The 25461-nt window shown below is 26.5% G+C and overlaps 1 protein-coding gene across 1 annotated transcript in view; it reads right to left on the reverse strand.

Moving 5' to 3' along the window:
- Nucleotides 1-613: 613 nt before the first annotated feature.
- The window catches only part of LOC100202780 (alpha-mannosidase 2C1), an 81781-nt gene continuing 56933 nt past the window's right edge, over nt 614-25461 (reverse strand). The window contains exons 26-33 of the mRNA XM_065799656.1: nt 23094-23180; nt 22313-22456; nt 19920-20029; nt 15011-15090; nt 14831-14905; nt 7085-7152; nt 2684-2787; nt 614-1134 (exon numbers count right to left, since the gene is read on the reverse strand). Coding sequence (XP_065655728.1) covers nt 1014-1134; nt 2684-2787; nt 7085-7152; nt 14831-14905; nt 15011-15090; nt 19920-20029; nt 22313-22456; nt 23094-23180 — 789 coding nt within the window. The 3' untranslated portion in view covers nt 614-1013. The remainder of the gene's footprint in view (nt 1135-2683; nt 2788-7084; nt 7153-14830; nt 14906-15010; nt 15091-19919; nt 20030-22312; nt 22457-23093; nt 23181-25461) is intronic.

Genomic DNA, 25461 nt, shown 5'->3' on the forward strand with positions numbered 1-25461 from the left:
CAGGTAACAGTCTCGTCGAGATCCACTCCAAAAAATTTAGTCTCAAAATCTTTTTATTTCGACTTCATCAATAAATATTTTGGGCAAATTTTGTGTACTTTAGGCCTAAACCGTTTATCTGTGAGCAATTAACGATTAAAATCAAAAGTAGATAGATTAGAAAATAATTTTGGCATACCAAAAAAATGCCAAATATAAATTTCACGGTGGGCAAAAAATTTTTAAACTAGGGTTATCGGACGTTAACTTTCTTTAATTTACAAAAAATAAATTAATTTGTCTATAATATTACGTTTTGACAAATGCAATTTTGAATGACTTAGGTTTTTTAAAAGGTTATTTCAAGAAATAACATAATTTTGATAAATGTAGAAAATGTATGATTTAATTATAATAATATTTTAATTTATAAAATTTTATAAATTAAAGTTTTATAATTCAAAAAATTAATAATACGAAATCACAAAACACAAATTTTAATAAAAATTTCACGTTATTTCTATAGCTTTTTACTTTTTTTAAAAAAATCTCAATTACATCATGGTTCCGCACGAGAGCTTGACTTGGAAAAAGTCATATCATTTGGATCGAGAACCAAGACAAAAAAAACCCGTTCAGAAATTCTGAAAGTATTTCATATATAAAAGACATTTATACAAAATACTAACGATGTTAAATGCAAGTAACAAAATACTTAATAACTCTTTATACTGCAGAACGGTAATATGACTTAATATCGACGCAATATCTATTTAAAACAATTCTCGTACTCCCACGGAACAAATACAGTTCTCCAGAATGCGTATCTGCGAGGTAAATATTAAATAGAAAATTCTTATCCAATATTTACCACATCATCATAAAAACACTTATACACTATAAGTTCCATAATAAGTGTTATATATTTAATAAAAATAGACGGATCTTTTGTTTTATCAAGATCCGTCATTTTTTGATACAAAGTTATTTTGGAACATGCAACAATTTATAAAAAGAAAACCCAACTTTCAGATTTAGATAAAGCAACAACGCAGTGATACTATTTCAAATGGTGACAAAGTTAATTCGATGGTATTTTGATCAACTAGTTTGCAGCTATCGGAAACCTCAACAGAATCTTCTAAAATATTGCACCTAAAAAGTGTTTAGAAAACATTTAAATACATAAAACATATGTTAAAATTATTAAAATATATTAAAAAAAAAATCATAACCAAATAAAAAAAATATTTTTTTAAACATAAAACTGTATTAATAATTTTTGATATTATTTCTTGTTTACTTTACATTTATTTATTGCATATTTATTTCATACTTATAGCAATTTTATTTATATAACTGTTAACAGTGTGCTACAAATGTTTTAAAATTTGTCTACTTAATAATCGAAAAGCTATAAGCAACAGAAATCTTATTCAAAAAAATATTTTAAAAAAAAAGCAGAGAAGTTTATAAAAAAAGGTAAGAGATAATTAGCCATAGGAGGAAGTTGGGCAAATAAAATTCTGAAAATATATTTCTGATTCCTACAGAACTTTTTGGAATCAGAAATGTATTTTAAAAATTAAATAACTCGTTTAAGAGTTAAATAACGTAGTTTAAAAGTTAAATAACTCGTTAAAATTACTTTTTTTACTAAGAAAAGTAATTTTAACGAGTTATTTCACTTTTATTTTTAATAAAATAGGTTGCAATTTTATTTGAATATTTATTATATCAAACAGAACTGTAAAAAAACAAACAAAAAAACAAAAACAAAAAAAAATCAATTTAACTTTGTTAAAACAAAATAATTCCATATTTCTTATCTTATTTGTTGTTTTTAATTAATAGTTGAATAAGAAATGTTGATGTTGGATTGTCGTTGATGTTGATGTTGGATTGTTGTTGATGTTGGATTGTCGTTGATGTTGGATTGTTGATGTTGAATTGTTATTGATGTTGGATTGATGTTGATGTTGGATTGTTGTTGATGTTGGTGTTGGATTGTTGTTGATGTTGGTGTTGGATTGTTGTTGATGTTGATGCTGGATTGAAATTGTTCTTAATAATATACAAAGCTATTAAAATTCAGGCAAGCATAAAAAGTATGGTAAACAAAGGCAGAACATAATCGATTTAAATTACACAATGTTAACATGGTAGACAAAGATAGAACACAATTTAGTAGAATATTTATATTTTCAAACAAAAAATAAAATAATAGTTGGTGACTTTTGTCATGTGTGTAATATATTTTGTCATATGTGTAATGTATTGCAAATCCTTAAAATAAATATGGAAAAATGCGTCTACGGGAGCAAAATATTTAGCTAAGCGAGTAAAAGATGTTGAAGAAAATATAAAAATATCTAAGGATTTAAAGAAATATATTTATTTAGGTGGTACACATCAAGGAAGAACAAAAACAGCAAATATGTGATAAATACTTTAACTTCGTGATAATAACTGTAAAATAAACTCACACAAAAAATTAATTTATATATTTTTTTTAATATTCAATTATCTATCAAAAAGAATTTGATAGGAGAATTTGGAAAGAATTTGGAAAGAATTTGGTTTTACACATTTTATTACAGCTAAGGAACGTCTTTAATAATATTAAAAAAGATATATTGAACACATAGCTAGTACAATGTTTGTTATTAAATTGAAATGGTAAAAACAAACTTAATTATTTAACCTGCATATGCTTGACAAAGGGTAGTAGGACTTGACTTGTGTTTTTTCTTTTCCACCAAAAGATTCATAAAAACGTAAAATAACATTTCCTGATTGGTCTTCAGACTAAAATACAATTTAGTTGATAAACAAAGCACTACTCAGCGGGCACAGTACGTCCATTAGACGCCTTACAGATATCTTAGCGATGTGAGACGTTTATTGGACGTGGTAAGGACGCTTTTTGGACGTCTGTGACTGCTGGGTAACTATAACGGAATTCATTAGGGTATATCATACTAATGTTTTATTTTTTATTTAGTATGTTACTTTTCCCATGTATTCATAAAGCCAAAAATAAAATATACCATTTACATAAGTAAATGGTATTTTTTATTTTTGGTGAAAAATAACTCTTGCTACCGGGGAAATGTTTTTCATTTCCGAAAATACTAATGTTTTATTCTTTAAAGCTTCTTGTTTAATCGTATGCTTTAGTATAAAATGTTTTTAGTTTTTTTATAGTTTTTTGTATAAGTTTGTAAAATTTTTTATAGTTTTTTGTATAAGGTTAATATTCGAACCTTACAAATATAATCATTATTATAATATAGTTAATTTCAAATTATTTGCTATTATTTTTGCATTTTTATCTTTTAGACTCAATATATTCATAAAAGAAAAATGGAATTTTTAGTATGTGAGAAAATTAGAAAACCAATTAAGACTACCTTGAGCAGGTATCTTATGGCTGTGGTTTTGTGTAACTTAATTATGCAAGGCTGTGGCTTTGTGTGACTTAATTAATTAACTAACTTAGAGGTTGTAAAAAGTTCCTCAAAATCGGATTTTTAACACTCGCGATTGTTTGCAATGTCTCAATCTGCATCAAGACAAAAAGTTTATAAAAATTTTTTGCATAATTTATCAATGCAAGAAACTTTTCTGTTACTCATGAAATTGCAGAATGATGGTATATTTCATACCCAAAATTTAAAGAATAATTAGAATAGGTTCTAAAACTGAAGAATTAAAAATCAGTAGAAGTTGGTTTGCATTTTCCAAGATAGCTTGACACAAAGCTTAAAAGAATTCACTGCAGTAAACTGCCTTTTGCAAATCATTTACTGCAGTGAGGATGATGCCTCTTGCAAAAATCCTGTGATGATCATACTCATTGCCTAAGCAAATGTGACTTAAATTTAAGAGTTTTTCCACATTTAAGAGTAATTTTCCACAAAAAAAGTTCATTAGGATAAAAATCCAGTGTTTAATCTATGCAAGAATTTGATCTGGATGTTAAAAAGACTGCCAAACTGAGATTCAAAAACTAATACAAGTTAATTAATTAAGCATAACTAAATTGATAACAAGAAGCTTCAAAAGCTAAATTAGAGCCACCAGTAAAATTTTATCCATTAACTATTAGATTTGATATTATGAAATAAATAATGAAGGCAGCAAAACTTGAAGATAAAAAATTGTGATAGCATGAAAGTTTTTCATTTCAAAGAGTGTGGTGAAATCACTGGAACTTTTATTGATGGAACTGTGATAAAAAGAGCTTAAAGCTTTGCCTTACTCATTATACATTAAAAGCAGCCAAATAATGTGATATTGGATTATTCTATTGGTTAAAAGAAAGAGGTAATAATCTTAATCTCCAACTAGTTGGCAATGATACTAACGGGTGATGCGAAAGTTATCGGACAAATCCTAATTTCATTATTTGAGCATAATAATTAGTTTTTATGGTTTTATGCGTAGGCATAAACTTTCTATAAAATATAAACTTTATTATTTGGAACACAATTATTTAAAATGAGGTTAAATGCAGCTGAACGAGAATCTTTTCGAAAGCGACTCAGAATGTTTTTTGTAAATAAACCTAATATAAAAAAAAAAAAAATCGCAAATCATTTTGAAAAGGAAGGATTTGCTCGAAGTACAATATATAATAACCTAAAAAGACTTGAAACTGTTCAATCGTTTTCTGATAGAAAGCACACTGGTCGTCCAACATCCTGGACTAGAGAAAAGAAAGCCGAATTAATGAGACTTGTCTGTAATCGAAAAGGGGTCAGTCAGAGAAAAATAGGTATTAAATTTGGTGTAAATCAATCGACAATTGGTCGTCAGTTAAAAAAAATGATTATTAAATATAGAAAACGTGACTCCAAAATACACTATAGAACAACAAATAAAGGCAAAGAAAAGAAGCAGGAAACTAGTTAACCAACTCTATAACACAAAATCACTTCTAGTCATTGATGACGAAAAACACTTTTGTTTTGCAGGGGACAACATGCCTACACAAACAACAAAAAGACATGCCCAGAAAGTGTTCGTTTTATAGGAAAAGAGAAATTTCCAAAAAAATTATTAATGTGGATAGCCATATCTGACCATGGTATGTCCGAGCCATTGTTTCGCACTTCCAAGGCTGTAGCAATCAATTCATCAATCTATATTAATGAATGTTTAGAAAAACGACTTCTTCCATTTATTCACAAGTATCATGGAGACTTTAACTATTTATTTTGGCCAGATTTAGCAAGTTCTCATTATTCTAAAGATTCTCTAAATTGGATGGACCAATATGTCTATTACATTGATAAAGAATCCAATCCCCCAAATGTGCCTCAAGCACAACCAATTGAAAATTTTTGGGGACGTTTGGCACAGAAGGTTTACGAGGGAGATTGGCAAGCTTCAACAGAGCAGGTTTTGATTGATCGCATTAAACTAAAACTACAAGAAATTGATTTAAACTTTTTACAGTCGCATATGAAAGGCGTCAGAGCAAAATTGAGATCAATTGCAGATGGTGGTGTTTTTTTATATAAAAAATAATATATTTTTATTAAAAGATAAATGCTTTATTTAAAAAAAATACAATAGTAGTTTGTTTTTTTATTTATAAATAAGTTATTGACATTTTTATTTTGTCCGATAACTTCCGCATCACCCGTTACAAATAAAATGTGTGGAAAAATGCAACTAGTTAGTGATCAAATAAAATGTGGAAAGATGGAATACTTCATTTCACAGAAAAACTTCACAATTAAAAAATCTTATACCTTTTTGTTGGTTTTAAATTAATGAGCTTCTACTCTTTCATACTGTGAAAAAACTTGATGGACAACCTCTTTAATGAAAGGATGGTGTGGAGCAGTTGGTAAACCTTTTTCCAAACTTAATAATCTTGAAATTATTACTAAATTTTTCCCTTCTTTTTAATATTAGTGAGGATTTTGTTAAACAAATTAGCACTGACAGTTTAGTCACATAAAAGTATATTAATTAAAATTTGAAAGTAAAACTTGATCTTGAAGTAATAGCTCTTAAATGTGGCAGATTGTCTCACAGTAAATGACTTGTAGCATGAGGTGCTTGAGCATGAGGTGCTTGCTTCTCTATACAAGCAAGCATAATATTAATTGAGAATGAGATCATAAAGCTGCTTGCAATTTTGGTGATACAGGTTTATCTTCCACTTTTCTTTAAGATTTAGTAAATCATGACATTAAATATGGTTCTGGTCATCTTTTAAAGCTATTTTGATTAAAAAAAAATCAATATGAAAGGATTAAACAAATCTCTGAACCTTATGTAAAAAGTGAATTCTGGTGGACTCATCCTGAAAATATACTTTTTGGACATTTTTGTTCTGATAACTCAGAACATGGTTTTTCTAATGACCTTTTAAAGTTTCACAAACAAACTTTAATGCTTGCAACATCAAAGAACTTATTGATTGAAAAAAAGTCTTTACTGAACCAGTTTCAGAATCACTTCAAAATTGTTGTTAGTTTAACTGAATGCATTAAGACTTTCTCCCCTGGAGCTTCCTTCAAATTCACTACACAAAGCTATAAGAAAGTAGTCAAATTAGTTACTGAGGTAGCTGAGTAACTGTGTTTTAAATAAAAAAATATGGTATTATAGGAACAAAATTACAAAATTGGAAGAAATTTCTTTGGTAAAATCCAAAAAAAACTTCATTTTTGTGATCAATGCTAAAAAATAACTATATAGTAAAATATTTAAAAATAGCTCTCACTTGATAGAAATATTTATATACAGAATGATTTTATGTTGTAACACTTTTTATAACTAATTTGGTATTAATTGATTTTTATTAATGTATTTGTCACTTGCTTATTTTATTTTTCAGCTTTTTAAATTTATTAGTGTTTTATTAACTGCTTTTATTATAAGGGCATGGTGACTATTTGAGACATAATTTTTTGTTGTTGTTGTTGGGAGTCAGGGTAAAAGATGGTAGGGGTATTGAGACAATCCCTGCCTCTTTGTTAGACTTTTAACTCAAACATGATATGCTTATAGTAGTAGTATGATCATACTACTACTATAAGCATGTTGCTTGTCACCATAGCAGAAAAGTAAAAGATATACATACCATTTTTACAGTTTCTAGAACAACTCCAGGGTGATCAACTGAGAACAAAGATAAAGAAACAATCTCAGCTAAAAAAAATTATGGCACAATATGTATTCATTAAGTATAATCTGTGTATAACTAACATAAAAAAAACATAAAAACATAAATAACAAAGAACCGAAAAAAAATTTATAGATATTATAATAAGATTAATAAGATACTACTCATAAGTAATTGTAACAAACTATATTTTTGCGTAATATTATAATCAAACTTTGTGCATATTTTACATGTAATTATAATAGATGCATCATTTTTAACTCTCTCTCTCTCTCTCTCTCTCTCTCTCTCTCTCTCTCTCTCTCTCTATATATATATATATATATATATATATATATATATATATATATATATATATATATATATATATAAATACATACATACATATCTGTGTGTGTGAATCTATATACATATAATACAGAAAATAGCAAATGAAAACAGCAGTATTTTTTAGATATTTAACTAAGATGCATTTATTTATGAAAGAAGAATTACAAGAATCAGTTGAACTAAAAAACTCATGTCAAGCCCTTGAAAAAGTTATGGTTAAAGTCAATGCACCTACCAACCAACTTATTAGTGTTGCTACAGATGGTGTTACTACAGATGGTGCACCAGTAATGATTAGGAAACATATTAGTCTTTTTAGCTTAAAAAACATTAAAAAGTGATCCTAAGTATCCAGGGTTTATCCCAGATCATTGCATGATTCATCAATCTTAGATTATTGTGTGACTCGTCAACCCCCAGATCATTTTGTGATTTATTAACCCCATATCATCGTTTGATTCATCAAGAGTATTTAACAGCAAAATATTTTAATTTTTCAACTGTTTTTAAATGATAGTTAGATGTAAACTATATTTGATCAAATGCAAAAAACCACAGAAAGTTTAAAAACTTTATTAAGTGGATCTTGCTGACAAACCAAATGATCTGTTATTTTACTGTGCTGTACGGTTGCCTTCAGGTTGTTTTATTAAAAAAAAAATTAACCTGAAAGCTGAAAGTGTTTTTTTAGGCTTGTAGAAATACTAGAACCATCTGAAACTCAATTTAATATAATATAATAATTCAAAAATAATATATACAATAATCATAAGATTCAATGGCATTAGGAAACAACTAAAGAATTTACTGAAAGACTTTCAAAACAGGACTAGATATTTGTATGCACTTAAATCATTATTTGAATGCTTAGTAAATTCTTTTTAATCTAAATACTTAAGGCATAAAGAAAGTTCGTGCAACATTAAAAACTTATGTATTTAAACAAATTTTATGCCATTATAATATATCATTTTAAAGAGCATTCATTTCTCTACATTTTGGTTACATTTTTATTATATATTGCTTATATAATAAAAAAGTTATTTCAATTTTAGTAAAAGCACTTTAAAAAAACACTTTATAAAATGAATATAGAGCATATATTAAAACTCATGCTCTGCTTGGGATTCCATCAATTGAAATACCCAACAAATTTGAAAAAGTTGATGGAACCAAGCACCAAAATAGAAAACAGTCGCCAAATAGGCCGCTTTATTCATTGATGGAAGAGAAGTTGACCCACGCTCTGGACACCCAATTACCATGTATATATCTGCAAATATCGAGTTAGTTCGGCAAATAATTGAAGATGATCCTCATTCAATTTTTGACAACATTATGGAGCAACCATCTATTAACTGATATACATTAGGAGAAATCATACATGACTCACTAGGGCTGAGAAAATTATTATCACATTGGATACCCCACCAATTAACAGAAAAAAATCAAAAGGAGAGGGTTGAAGCTTGTTGTGAAAATTTAGCAAAATTCAAAGGTAAATGGCGATTATGTGATATTATTGCTGGTGATGAATTGTGTTTTACCTTGAGACAGATTGGACACAAGTCATCTAATGCCAGCTGGGTAGCCGAAGGTGAATCTTCTAGAACAGTAGTACGACAGGTCCATTTTGAAACAAAAAACATGTATTCTATCTTTTTTAAGACAACAGGCGTTTTTCATATTGAATATTTGGAAAAAGGTAAGACTATGACATCTAATTATTCCATTGAAAGTTGCTTGAAACCAAATATAGAAGAAATAAACAAGCAAAGACCTACCTCAGGTACAAAAAACATGAAATTTCTTTATGGCAATGACCTTATGTCACAAAGCTTGTGAAAACTTTCCTAGATCAAGCCGGATTCAATATAGTTCTAGACTTAGCTTCATCAGATTTTTGGCTATTTGACCGCATCAAAATTTATCTTGACAATCATAGAGATGTTGAAAGTCAAAAAAGACAAATTACAAACATTTGAAAAGTGGTTGGAAAGGATGCATAAATACTAATATGGTTGGACTATGCATAAATAATAATAGCGAATATTTTGAACATTCGCACGAACTTTCCTGACGCGCCAAGTATAAGTAGTACAGCACACAAATAGTAATGCTTAATGTTTATGTTGTCATAGTTACTGTTTTTAGTTATAGTTATGATTCTGTAAAATAGAATTTTTCTATACTGCATACCTCATAATATCATTCTTTCAACGAATGTTTAATGTTTAACATCATTTTTCTGGTTTCTTTAAAATACAATTTATTTAAACTATGCACATTTTAAAAAACTACAAGGTTGATTTTAACTTTCAACTAGCGGTAGGTACGATAGTGGTAGGTAGTAGGTTTTTTTGAAAAGTGTTAATATTTTTGTTTTTAAATTGTTTACATTTCGGTTTACATCTTATTTAATTTTTTAGCAATGTTGCTTATATAAAAGGGGCTAATAAACTCAAATTTACCAGTTATTGAAGTTTTTCGCAGAAAAAACAACAAATTTACTGCAACAAAAAAATTAAAACATAAAACTCTCACAGCTATTATATTTTAAATATTATTTGTATAAAATAGATGTTAGTCCCAGGTAATACAAATACATCATAAAAATACTTTAATCAACTTTAAAAGCATATATAAATAAACAAACTTAAAAGACAAGCATTTCTTGGTAATACTCGTGATCTGAAAAATACGCACAATTTTAAATTTAGCTTTACCTGACCTGATGAACAAATAACCAAAAATAATATTCAGCTTACCAGTTTATTTTGTATCAACATTGTTTTAAACATGATGAAACCTTTTTTCATAAAAACTTTTACCCAGGAATATATAAACCAGCAATTGCTATTGCTTCAAATGCTTTTAAAATGGCTAAATGGTTTTGGCCCATTGCAATTCTTAATCCCTTAATTTGCCCATTGTTCTATTTTTTTTTTTTTTACTTTATAAAAGTATTAAAATTTTTATAGCAAGCAACTATATTGCTGCTTATATATTTTAACTTGTTTGTTTTTTTCTGTTTTGCTTTATTAGCATTTTTGTTTGCTATATTAAGACCTACTAAAAGATTTTAGATTTTTTATTTGGTTTTATTTTGATTTGAAGTAATAAATAATGATGGAACATAAATAATGACAAAGGTTTGTATCTACCTTTAATTTGCTTCTATTATATCTTACTTCTTTATAGTTTCTTTATCTTTATCTACTTTCAATTTGTTTTTTTAGTGTTTTTTATTTTGAATTTCATTTATTTCTAATTAAAATTTCAAGACTTTTCTTACTGCTTACTTTTTATAATCTAAATACATTGATTTTTATCATATTTTTAAAATAAAAAAAAATTGGAACTAAAAGTAAGTATAAGCCTGAAAAAAAAAACAAAAAAAATTTAGTTAAAAATTAATTAAAAAAAACATGATTAGTAAACCATGATTAATAAACCATGATTAGTATAGTTATAGCTATTAATAAATCTGAAGTATATGATAAATTTATAAATCCAGCATAGCATTATCAATCTAGCTCAATTTAGCATTGTTTTTGATTGACTTTTTTTTCAAGAATTTATATCTTATTACCTTTTTTTCAAAACATTAAAAACAAAAAAAATTTTCTGTCACATAACATAATATTGATTTTTAAACTTGTAAAATTTAATGTTTCTGTTTAAAAAAAAGGAAATAAATAGCAAACAAGAGAACCGTGTACATACTTGCTGTCTTCAACAACCCCTTTCCTCCTTGTACACATTCGTTTTTGGGTAACCCTCTTCCCCCATACCTGCATACAACTTTATAAATTATATATTTTTATATTAAAATACTGTATTTTCGTTATAAATGTATGATATAGAACTTTTTAAAGATTTTTTTATCTTTACTGTTATTAAAACCTTCAACATTAGAATTAACTGTAGTATTATTATTTATAAATCTAATTAAAATACAAATATAAACATTTTTTTTATGTTCTTCTTCTTTTTTTTTTCTTCATTACATGAGCTGCATCATCTGGTAAAGCTAGAATTGGTTATTTTTTATATTCTATTTAAATAGAAATTCAACATCAACCTTTTTATCATTAGTTTTTTTAATTTCTTCAGCTTTATTACTTAGTAAAGTATGGACTGGTTATTTAGTACTTAGTACAGTATGGACTGGTTATTTAGTACTTAGTACAGTATGACTGGTTATTTTTTATGTTCTAATCAAAATGGAAACATATTTCATTCGGAGGGTTTTTGGTTATTTTTTATCTTTGGTTATCTTTTATATTCTAATTAAAATGGAAAATTCTTTCAATTCGAGGGTTCATCCAGACAGAGGTGCTGTGAGGCACCAAAGAAGAAACAACAACAAAAAAGTTTTCAATATCTTCAATCAGTGAAGATATTTATAATTTATTGTTGTGTTTTTTCTTGGTGTTATTTACTATTATTATTTTTTAATTTATTTTTGTAACTTTTTATTAATATTTATATATTTTTTATACATAATTTTGTAGTATATTTCATTTGTTTTGATCTTTTGCATGTAAGTTTTGATAATTCTATTTTATTTAGTGTTATATTACTTCAGAATATGTTATATTATAAACTGTTATATTTCCTTGCTTATAGTTTAGCTTATAATTCATATCAGATAACTTGAATTGAAACTTAAAGTCAAGAATCTTGACTCAAGATAAAGACTATAAAATAAGAAAATCCGAAAATATAACATTATTTGTGTAACATTTTTCACCTAACATACTTTAAATGGGATGTTTATCAATTTAAGACAAACTATTAAATGCTTATGTTCTTGAACATGCAGTGTATAGTTGACCATGAAAAAGCGACTTATATACACCAAATCTATTGAATGCTTGCATTTAATAGATTTCTATTTATTCTATGACAATGTTATATTTTCTAATGTTCTTAATTTACAGTCTTTGGGTTTTTCATTTAGAAAATTTGATGTTGAAAATATGACTATAGTTATTATCTTTTTTTCATAGTTTTGAATAAATATATTTGTCATATGTGTTAAAAATTGTTATATGTAATACGGTAATATGTGTTATGTAAGGTTATATATGTTATATAAGGTCGTATGTGTTTATAGTTTGTATACATGTTTATATTCTGTTGTTTCCATGTTTTCAAAGTGGTTTGACTTGGCAACCAATAGAGCAGGATTGTTAAACTTGCGAGCCAAGCAGTGTATTTATAGCAAAGGTATGACTATGCAGCATTTAGTGTTAAACTGCTTTAGAGCAAAGTTGTGTTGCCTAGCTTTTTTTTAATATTATGAAAACACATAATAATGTCTATTAATATTAGGCATAAAGTATACTTACAAATATGTAATATGTTTATATGTGTTATATATAATGTTTATATGTGTTATAATAATATAGATCTTCCTATATTTGCAATACTTGATGAGTCATTTACCCTTGGTCTTATAATTAACTCTTACATCTGATCTTTCCAGGTAACCATATATCAAACTTATTGCAAAATTAGCATGTGCTAAGGTTGCATGTCTTTATTATGCTTGCTATTTTCTTACTTCAGATTCTATTCTTCATCTCTATAAATCTTTAATCCATCCTTTCTTTCTCTTTTCAATAAATACTATAATGGGTGCTGCTCTAAAGAGCTAACGTTTCTTGTGCCATCTGCTAAAACTAATTATCCTGCAATCTTGCAATCATGCAATGCTTATTCAATTAAATCTCATCCTTTTACTATGACCTTTTACTTTTTCATAAGTGCTCCAAAAATTTTAATTTGTCTAGTTTTTTCCCTCAAATATCAGTTGTTTGGAATTTGCTTTAGAGTAGTTGCTTGCAGCCTTGTTTTCAAGATGTTAAAAAAAAATTAGCAACATGCGTACTTATAAATAAGTAATGTGTTCTTACAAATATCTTATGTACCATTGTTGTGCGTTATGATTGTAGCATTTTTGTTGTGATATTTTGTGTTGATAGATAGCTTGACTTCCTTACCTGCTGGTATCTATTAATAAAAATGAATAATTGGTAGTTTCATTCATCAAGCTTACTGTTTCTAATAATTCAATAAGAGCCAAGAAAAAAGATTTTGCTATAAATACAATCTGTTTTCATCTCAATTTGATTTATTATCTTAAGTTTTGTTCATATATTTTATCTTAAGTTTTGTTTATAGGAATTTCTAACATATTTGTAATCTTTGATGGAGAGACTTATCTTTATGTAATCAATCAACTTGCGCATTTAACAATTTGAAGAAATAAAAAAATTTCTTTTTTAAAGTAAAATTAATATAGGGAAGAAGGAATACCCAAAATTTAATAAGCGCTAAACATTAGAAATAAACAGTATTACAGAATATTACAAGAAGTTATTCAGTATTTAACATTAATTGTTAACTCAAAGCCTTGATAAAGTATAATTATTTTCTACTACTTACTAAAACCTATTGAAATTGATAGAAAAAAGAATATAACAGGATGGATCAGGGAATTAAGGTATCTATTAAAAAAGCAGGTTATTTGAATTTTCTGTTAAACTGTAAAAAAGCAGGGTAATTGAATTTTCTGTTAAACTGTATAAAAGTCATGTAAAGCAACTTTGCAGCAAACTGACATGACCTGTTGTACATCATCCAAATAATTCAAGATGGCAGATTATTTTAGAAACTCTTTTCTAAACTTTTAATGTGAATGATGTTTTTATATTTTAAATTAAAAAGCAATTTTTTAAAAGGATTTTAGTCCATTTTTTATGAAGTTAAGTTTTTTTAATCATAAATTAAATCAGGAAAAATAACTTTAGGATTATGGAAAAGTCAAGGAAATTGAACATAAAGTTTAGCAGACACCTTCTATAAATGGTAGGTGTGGGACATACCGATCATAACCTGTATTATGGATTGCTAACTACTAGTTGATACTAAAAGTGATTCCAAAAAACTTAAAGATATATTTAAATTTAAAACTAACATTCAGTCTTTCAAGAAAATCAAAATCTTTTGCATAAAACACAAATTTTGTTGGATTTTTTGGCAGATAGTTACTGAGGTTTTGGCATTTTCTACTATGCCCAATCAAAACATCATGCATATTTAACAAGTCAGCATTTGTAAGAGTTACTTAAAACAGCAACTAAATGTTTAAAAACAAATTTTGAGAAACTTAGCAGGAATGTTCAAAATCTCATATTAGTGCATATTGAACTTTTGATAAATGTCTTATTACGTATTAAGCTATTGTTGAAAAAACTATAACTTTTTAAGAATTAATGTCAAAAAAATTTTAAATGTCATATCAGAAATTTAAAAAAATGTCATGTCAAAAATATATAATATTAAATATTTTAAAATAAATACTTTTTTGACCAACAATTTGCAAAGGATTGTTGAATTCATAAGCTCTATGAATCACATTTGCCTCTTGAAAAGAGCCTAAAACATTTATAATAATTATTAAAAAATAAAATTAAGATTAAATCAAAATAATTTTAATAAAAAATAAGTAAACATTGTTGTTATTTTACTGTTTTTATTTACCTAAGTGTGGCATAAATGCATAAGAAAACTCATGATGCCCCATATCAGCTTTTTCATCTGGTGCTTTAGAAGATCGAAGACTAAAAAATTATTATATACTTGTATTTGTGGTTTTTCATTGTGTGTGTGTGTGTATGTGTGTGTGTGTGTGTGTGTGTGTGTGTGTGTGTGTGTGTGTGTGTGTGTGTGTGTGTGTGTGTGTGCGTATGTGTGTTTGTAATAGTGTGCATCACAAAACTTTTTTTTTTACAGTTGAGCTATCTGGTAACGCTGTTTTATTGGTAACAAAACTATATGTGAAAAATTTTATTGGATAATGTTTAGAGGTCCCTGAATCTAGACAAATTTTCCTTTTGGAAGCCTTTAACCAATATTTTAATTTTCAGCATTACTTATACCAATAATGAAACAAAATTTATTATATAATCAAAAAATAGTCTATGGTATGCTTTTGTGGCCTTGATTGTTTATACTGTCTTCATTTGCAAGTGCCTTAAAAGGTCAGCTTTACCTCTAGCCAGCTGCCAAACTGCAAGAAATTTGAAATGAGTCTACAAGTGCTTTTTGTATACTTTTGAGTTTTTTGTTTATAGTTGCAGCTAACAACTTGCAAGCTGTTTATAGTTGCAACTAAATCTAATATTTTACATTGTTTTTTGTTTATAGTTGCAGCTAACAGCTTGCAAGCTGTTTATAGTTGCAACTAAATCTAATATTTTACATTGCTTTGAAGACATAAATAGCCGGTTACTCGATAACTGGTTATATTCAACTAATTATTTGCTAATTGGTATCCTAACATTTAGTTTCAAATAACTGGTTATTTGAAACAAAATTTTTACTAGTGGTATATTTATTATAAATTAGTTTTTTATTGTGTTAAATTGATTAAATTATGTTGTTTTTGTTACTTTATCTGTACACTTTTGAATGTTGTTTTTTTAGACAAACTTTTGAATGTTTTTGATTTAGTTGAGTCATATGTTATGTATAATTTGATTAAATTTTTTGGGTTTTGGGATTTTATTCCAAAAGACTGTTTTAAGTGCATTTAAAACAAAGTATACTGTCATAGGTTGGTCTAACTAGAAATAAAAATATGTTATTATAAATAGAGTGATTTTTATAATATTTCTTTAACTAATTTTGCATAAAAATTTTTTTAGCCACATTACAAATGTCTCTCTTTTTAAAAGTTATTTCTCTTTTTAAAAGTTAAAAATGTCTCTTTTTTTAAAAAAAAGTCTTGTTTTTGGGAGTAGTTTGAAAGAAACATAACAATTTTGGTAAGACTGTTAATAACAAATGTGGTAAAAATGTAAACGTAAAGGTTCATTAACCACTACAATGAGAAATCATTAGTAATTAGCTTCATGCTATAGTTTTAAATCAAAACGCAACAACAACAAGTGATGAAGAAAGTACTTGTGTCAAAAAAAAGGAGCAAAAAATTGAGACTGATATCAAAAACATGCTGAATTACCTTTAAATTGAAAAAGAATTACTAAAAGAGATTATGTAAGAGTAGTCGCAGTAGGCAGCATGACGATTACATCTATATATAATTCAATATAAAATATAATAATGATTTCAAATAAGGATATAAAAAGAATATAAAATGCCTAAAATTCCAACAACTGTAATGAATTACATCAATAACATTTTCAAAATCAAAATTTGTAGTAAACTTTGATTTATAATAGTAGTATAGTAATTACTTTGTAGTAAATTTGAAAAATTTAAAAGTCAAAGTGTAAAGTTTTTAATTGCAGTTAATGAGTGGATGTACTGTGCTACCACAAGATATTTAAATGTTAATGCTCATGTTATTAAACCAGAACCAAATACATCTTCTAGTTATGTTCTTGGATTAACTGAAATGAAAAGCTGATGTAATGCTGAAATGATTAATTTATTAGTGCAAGTTGATATAATGCTGAAATGATTAATTTATTAGTGCAAGCTGGTGTAATGCTGAAATGATTAATTTATTAGTGCAAGCTGATATAATGCTGAAATGATTAATTTATTAGTGCATAGAAAATTGGCGAGTTTAATTTGGGTTTAATTGAGCAGAATTAAAACTGGCAGAATTAAATTGGACATTACTGCTTCAACCCATGATGGCGCAGCGGTAATGATAAAGTATGTAAAATATTTGAGTGCAATAAGCCAGCTCTGCCTAACCATGATTTACATTTAGTTGTAATTGATTATTTTTTTAAATTAAGAAACATGATGATAACAATTACAAGATTAATGATTATGCTAATTTATGCTAATGACACAAATGAGAGCAGCTATTTTTTTGATGTTGATCTCATTGAAGAAACTTTAACTGAAGAACCAAATAATGATAATGATTCTTATGATTCATGTTTGATACGCTGAAGGATATGAAATCCAATTTGAGCAATAAATTACTGTTTTAGCTTAAAAAAAGAATGAATGAGAGAAGAAACTTAACAACATTACTATACCTAGACTAGTAATATTCCACGATCAAAAGAAAACTTCAATTACTTATTGAAAAATGCTACTGTTACATTAGCTTATGAATTATTAGAAAGAATCAACCCTCAAAGGTTTAGTGGAGAAAAACTAAACATGAATATTTTGAGCTCAACTGAAGAATCAGAAATTTGTAAAATTAAATTGACAACAAGAGCTACAAAAGGCAATATTGTCGATAACAAATAAGTTATCTGATAAATATGGTTACAGCGAAACATTTTATATTGAAGACCTAATTTTTTAATTTTTATTTGTTTATTTTTTTGTTGAATATATTTAGAGTGAGTATTTCATAATTTCACTATTCGAAAAATGAGTAATAGAAAAGTCGAGTATTTGGATGCTCTACACATACTAAGTGAAAATTAAGTAAATGAATAGTGAAGTTTATTTTTAGAAGAAATTAACTTTGATAAATTGACAACATTATTGCTTGTTCAACATTAATTTTATAAGTAACTTTTATGTACAAAGCAGTTAACTTGCACGTAATAGATAAAGTATAATAAAATATGAAAGAAAAGAAGTTGAATCCACAGAGTTGTGTATTCCGCATCCTGCAAGGAATGCTGTCATTTTCTAAAAAAAAAGCTCATTCTCACTAGTCCCCATAATTTTGTCTAACAATCTGCAGTGATGATACAATAATTATTCAGCTGTCCACCTGTTTAAAAGTTTTGAGGTATTATGGCAATACAGCATCACAAGGATTACAAAAGCAAAGTTATTATACTGCAATGAGTTTGCTGAATTCTACCATAAAGCCAATACATTGATAGTGACACAACATAGAAAGTTATTTTCTTGATGATAACAACAAGCTCTATTTAATTAATGAAAGCAACTGTAATACACAAACTTTGCAAACTCAAAGCTATGCAAACATTATTAGCATCTGGCATTCCTCTGGTGAATTTCATTCTGAAAGGTCTGTTGGAATTCTGACATCTGAAAGGTCACACCTGAAAGGTCGTTGGAATTCAGACCCTTTCAGGGTCTGAATTCCAATGACCTTTCAGATTTCTTTAAAAATAAAAAAGATGTATTTCAGAATAAAATTTCACATTTTTTAATTAAAAATTTTATTCAAAATTGTTTATAATGAGAATTAATTAATGAGTATAATGTGATTGTTGAGTTAATTAATGAGTATAATGTGATGGTTAAATTTATGCAACCATTAAATTCAGAACAATGAAAAATAAAAAAATATATAAAATAATTAAACTAAAAAAACTTCAACATTTATTTTAATTTAAGGAATTTGAAGATTATAAAAATGCTTTTTATTTTTCATTATTTCAAATGAAAAAGTGAAAAAAAGTGAACATTTACGCTAATCAACAATATCAACTTCTGCACATAAGTTGATGTTGTTGATTAGTGTAAATGTTTTGATTAGCATAAAGTGTTTTTGGCCTTTTTTTCCTACTCTCTGTCTGCTCTCTAATCAAATCTTTAGCTGAACTTATTGCTTTGCCACTCTCCAAAATTTCTTAATGGGACGGAACTGTGGGCAGTTAGGTGGAATCAAGCTTTTTCGTATGAATGTGACATCTCTCAAATTGTAACACTCTACGGTCTTCTTAGAATAATGACAAGAAGCAAGATCAAGCAAGTACTAACAGGGGACATTGCAACTTCAACAAAATGGCAAAAGTCTAGCTTGCAAGTGTTCCTTGATGTAAACATCCAAGTTTAAAGTTGACAATGTGACAAAAGCTTAATTAGCTTACCAAATTTATTCAATAATTTGAACTTGTTGCTGACATGACCACAAACATTTAAAATGTAAAATTTTAAACCTTGGACCCAAGAGCAATTAGTGACAATTAAGAAATCTGTTTTCCTTAATGTTTTCCTAAATATATTTCTCCTAAAATATTCAAATACTTTTATGTCTTTTATATTTACCACTAATATTCATAAATTTTTATTTGAATCACATTGTCTTCATTTTTCAAACATTTGAATTATTACATTGTTTTCATTTGTCAAACATTTGAATTATTACATCATTTTTATTTTTTAAACAATTGAATCATTACATTGTCTTCATTTATCTAACCATTGAATTATTATTCAAATACATTTGAATCATTACATTATCTCATTTGTCAAACACATTTGAATCATTACATTGTCTTTCATTTTTCAAACAATTGAATCATTACATTGGCTTCAGCAATATCACTAGATAGACAATAGACAAGATAACTCAAACAAAAATTTAAATAGATATTTATTTATATAATTATTATTATTAAAAGAATATTAAAAAATATAAATTGAAAATAAACCAGAAATATATGTAGAAGACTAAAACAGCATTAATTTCTTGTTAAATTGAACAAGGTTAAGAGTTTCTTAAGTTAGGATTAAATAAATGACTTACAGTGACATTTGCAAGTTGTTTCCATATGCAGAAAAACCATATTTACAATCATTTAGAAGAGCAATTCCAAAATTATATTCTGACATATCAACCCATTTATGACCACACACCTAATAAAACCATATAAAATTAAAAGAATACATTTTTAAGCTTAAATTTTTTTCAATGTATAAATGTCTCTTAACCAAATATCATTACAAATAATTACAAACTGATCAACATGTTTAAACTAATGATAAAAATAAACAAGTTTTTGCAATATAACACGAACAAAAGTTTATATTTTTTCATCAAAAAATCCACCCTTTGCTTTCCTTACTGCACAAACAAGTTTTGGCATACGTTGAATTAAATTTTCCAAATAAATTGGAGAAATATTTTTCCACACTCGTTGCAAAATTGACCACAAATGAGTTATTGATGTAGGGCACTCTTTTCTTACCTCATGATCCAGTTGTTCCCATAGTAACTCCATTGGGTTGAGATCAGGAGATTGTGGGGGACATGTCATAATTTTGAGTTCTCCATGCGCTTCTTTTTTCTGCAAATAGTTTGTACAGTATTTAGCTGTGTGTTGTTGGTCATTATCCTGTTGCATGGTGAACCCGTGGCCAATTAGACGCTTTTCACAAGGCACGGCATGTCTACATAATATCTTACGATATCCATTTTTATCAAGAATTCCATTTATTTTCCCGAGATTACCAACATGATTAAAAGCAAAACAGCCACACACCATTACTGAACCTCCACCATGTTTGACAGTAGGCTGTATACATTGTGGATGAAATTTTTCAGTAGTTGTTTGTTGCACATAGATCCGTCGCTTTGTTCCAAAAACAAGAAATTTGGATTCATCCGTCCACAATACATTTCGCCAGTCTATATCTGTCCGATTTTAATGTACTAGAGCCCATTGAAGCCTTTTTTTCTTATTTATTAGATGTTATTTCTTGGGCTGTTAATCGTCTATTTCGTTTACATAAGAGTATAATTGACATGTCTTCAGCCTTTGATGTTTTGCAGGGACGTCCAGTTCTTTTCTTATCTTTATTTGTACCAGTACATTTAAACCGACGAATAGTATCACTCACTGTTGATTGCGGTATTTTTAACAATTTTTGAATATACCTAGTAGAACAACCATCTTTTGCCAGAGCAACGAATGAAAAACGTGCTTCTAGTGATAAATTACATTTCTTTGACATTTTATAATAATTTCTAAAATTTTAGTCTTAAAATAATCAAAACACAGTTTTATAAACTAGAAATTAAAAAATAATATCAAATTTTATTCAGCTATATAAAATATTTACTAAATAAATTTATTAATCCAATATATTATATTAACTTCAACAAAATTATGCTTTGATGACAAAAGAACAGTTGAATTTTATTTACAAATTTTTTACTAGGTATGTTCAAGCATATTTATAATCCAAAAACGAAGAAAACAAATTTTTCTATGTTCTCCTTAACATTCCACCTTTTAAATCTATCATTATTATATTTCTAAGTAGTTACGTCCATGCTTAAAAAAAACCAGCTCTTTTAATAACGCAATGATAATTAGTTTACTCTAATATTCATGTCATTATGAAATATATCATTTATATATTTATTGGCATTCAAACCATGCATTTATGGTAAAATCCAGATATATATATATATATATATATACATATATATATATATATATATATATATATATATATATATATATATATATAAATATATTAGGGTGCATCCAACGCCCCATACATTCAAAAATTGATCTGTCCCTATTATTAAAACTTTCTATTGGTTCTCACAAGACACCCTGTTAAATTTTTTCAAAATTGAATGAGATTTAGGGGGGCCACCTCAAGTCTGAAACTTGCAACAAGACCCTAAACAGAAGGAAAAAAAGTTTTTCAAAAGTATGTCATGTTGGGTCTCAAAAGAAGCGAAACTTTATAAAAATTTCAAAAATAGTTATCATTTTTTTGTTAAAAATACCTTGAAAAATTTTTTGACAAAAACATGAAAAAAAAGGTTTTTTTTAATTTTTTGTTAAAAAATAATAATTTTTATGCAATAAAACTTAGAATAATAATTCTTGTGTAAAATTTTGATATTTTTGAAATTTTTATAAATTTTTGCTTCTTTTGAGACCCAACATGTCATACTTTTGAAAAACTTTTTTTCCTTCTGTTTAGGGTCTTGTTGCAAGTTTCAGACTTGAGGTGGCCCCCCTAAATCTCATTCAATTTTGAAAAAATTTAACAGGGTGTCTTGTGAGAACCAATAGAAAGTTTTAAGAATAGAGACAGATCAATTTTTGAATGTATGGGGCGTTGGATGCACCCTAATATATATATATATACATACATATATATGAAATAAATGAGAACCTCATGTTTGGCCCAATCCCAGGAAGTGTTGTAATGTGTTGGACGCTGAATATGGCCCATTTGTATCTCATAAGTTGCATTATTTGCATGAACATTTAAAAAAAATTCAGTCTTGAGCAACTTCCTATTTTCATGCCATTCAACCTAAAATAGAAAATGAATTAAACTTTATGTAAATTAAACGTTAAGAAAACATTAGCAAATTATTTTCAAAAAAATGAAAAATAAGTGTAGAACATTCAAATAACTTTTTATATTTTTGTAATCAATTTTGAATTAAATTTAACTAGAAATTTTTTTTAGACAACTTTTTTGTCTACATACACTTATTAATTATTCAATGAGCTTAACCACTTCTATAGCTTAACCACTTCTATAGAGGTGAATTTTCACTCAAAAACCTTTGAAAACATTCTGCTTTTCAGTGAGAAAAATCATTGCATATAAGCACACAGTTACATCAAAGAATTTAAAAAAAAAAATAATTATTCAAAATTATTAGAAAAAGTAATTATATCTTATAAAAATAAAAAGTAAAAAAGGTATAAGCTAAACTTCAAAGTAGGATAACAGAGCTGGATTAAAGGGAGCTGGATTAAGACCTGATTTTGCAATCTGATTTTGTAGTCTAACTCTGTTTTGAAAAAATAAGAACTGATATTTAAAAAAATTTTACTCTATAAAATTTTTTGCTATATTTTAATTTGGTTTTAGAAAGTCACATATCTAAAAAAAATTGAAAGACATTACTAAGCATTACAAAAACTGTTGTTTATAATACCTCTGTGTCGAATCGTATAAAATCCGATCCAGCATCTAACGATACAAGTTGGGATATATAACTTTTCTCGCTAATTTGAATTCTATACTAATCATTTAAGAACAAAATAAATTGCATTTATAGAAAAAACCAACATTTAAATGCAGTTTAATATAATAATAAATACAACAATAATATAATAATAAATAAAATTAAAATAAAGATGAAAAATATTAAAAATCATAAAATATGAAGCAAATAAAATAATAAAGAAAAAATTTAACTAAAGTATTATATAACAAAATTAAAAAAAAAAATGAAATGGAAAATACAAAACAAAAGTTTAAAAAAATAAAATATAATCATATTATATATTGAGCAACTTAATAACAATAGTATTAATTTGTGCGTATTTGCACAGAACTCACAGTAGCTATTAACCCGAGTTAATAGCTAGAAAGAACCTCTCTAAACATTTCTTTCATAAAAAAATGTAGCTTATGCATTTTTTTAAATGTGAAAGTATATATTAATGTTAAAGCTTATTTTAAGTTTAGATTTTTTCAAGTTTTTTACAAATAACTCGAGTTGGCATAAGGAAAAGGGATAAATATTATGTATATATAATACCTTTAGAACTAACTAATTGTTTTGCATTTAAAAACTTAAAAATTTAAAAAATGAAAGGTTAAAGCTTCCAACGTGGTTAAACTACTTTAAAAAAAGCAAAAAGGGGTCTAAAAAAGTATTTTTTTAATAAGAACATAATGGAAAATTAAATATTATATTTAAAATGAAATATGTTGAAAAAACATATTAAGTAAAAGAAATTACTCAATATCACATTAAAATTACTCAATATCACGTTAATAAGCAAATTTGGGGTTTTTACAGCTACTTTACCATTCCCTTGTTGAAAATATTCTGAACAGAATGCGTAGCTAAAATATAATTTAAGAAATTGAACAAAATCATATAATTAGATTTATAAGCTATGTAAGCCAACTGAGAGAAATCATTGCATGGTCTAATATTCAAATGCTTCGACATAATTAATCTCGCAGTAAGCTTAACTTTAAAATATTTTAATAATATTTTAATAAGAATTTATTCTGTATATAATCATTTTTAAAATTCAAACCTGTTTATATTATAAAAGATTTTTATATAAGGATAACTAGATGGAATCAAATATTTTGTTTATCTAATTTATTAATAGATAATCATGTTATTTTTAAAATCTTTTTTTAAGATACCTAAAAACATTTAAAGAAAATGTCTAGTAATAATCCTTTTTGTAGATATGTATTGAAAATTGAAAATATATTAAACCAAATTTTTAGAAATTGATGATAATGCTCTCTAAAATGTTTGTCACTACACTTTTTTAATATTTTATGTTGTGTTATTCTAAGTAGTTATTAATTATGTTTTAAATTGATATAGTTTAGTATATTATTTAAATGAAAACCTTTATGGAAACATTGATTGGTTTTTGAAATACTTATTTTACTTTATTATAATTTGATACACTTAATGTTTGTTCTTGTTTATATTTAAACAAACTTTTTTAATATTTAGATGCAAACAATGAATGAAATATAGGTTAGTATTTTGAATTTTTCTTTTACTTTATTTTAACATGGTACCCTTGATGTTTTTTGTTTTGAAAAACTTTGTAGAATACATAGGTTAGTTTTAAATTTTTTTTTTTACTATATTATAACTATGTGAATAAGGGCCCCACATCCTATAGTGCCCTATGGCGGTGGTCCAGAATTGGGGAAAAGATTTCGCATCATTTCATTGGAGGGAAGTGGGTTTCTCTTACTTAAGGTAAATATTTGACTAAATCTACAAATAAGAGATATAGTTGAATGTTTTTTTTTAAATATTTTTATTGATCTCTTTTGTTGAATTTTTTTCCTTTTCTGTAAATAAATTTTGTTGAAAAGATATACATTTTATTTTTATAGTAAACATCATTGCAAATACATTCAGCAGAACTCTTAAAATATATGAACATTTTAAGAGCTGCGATTGTGCTTATGTTTCTCTATGTTTCTTCAATAATATTTAATTGTAAGGTTTTGTGAATATTCAAATTGCAGTAGGAATTTTTCATAATAACCTACAATTATCACTGAATTAGGAGGCATCTACTAAGTATTTACCATGTAAAAGTGATTGAAAATCAATTTTTCATTGTGTATGTAGGTTATGGATGTTCCCTTCTCAGTTAAAAAAAATATCAAAGTAAAATTTAAATAGGTTTTTTTTAATGTTTTAACTAGAAGGATCATATTTTTAACATGAATAAACATTTTACTATATACATACATATATATATATATATATATATATATATATATATATATATATAAAAATT

Source organism: Hydra vulgaris, chromosome 06, assembly GCF_038396675.1.
Source record: "Hydra vulgaris chromosome 06, alternate assembly HydraT2T_AEP".
Taxonomy (NCBI): Eukaryota; Metazoa; Cnidaria; class Hydrozoa; order Anthoathecata; family Hydridae; genus Hydra; species Hydra vulgaris.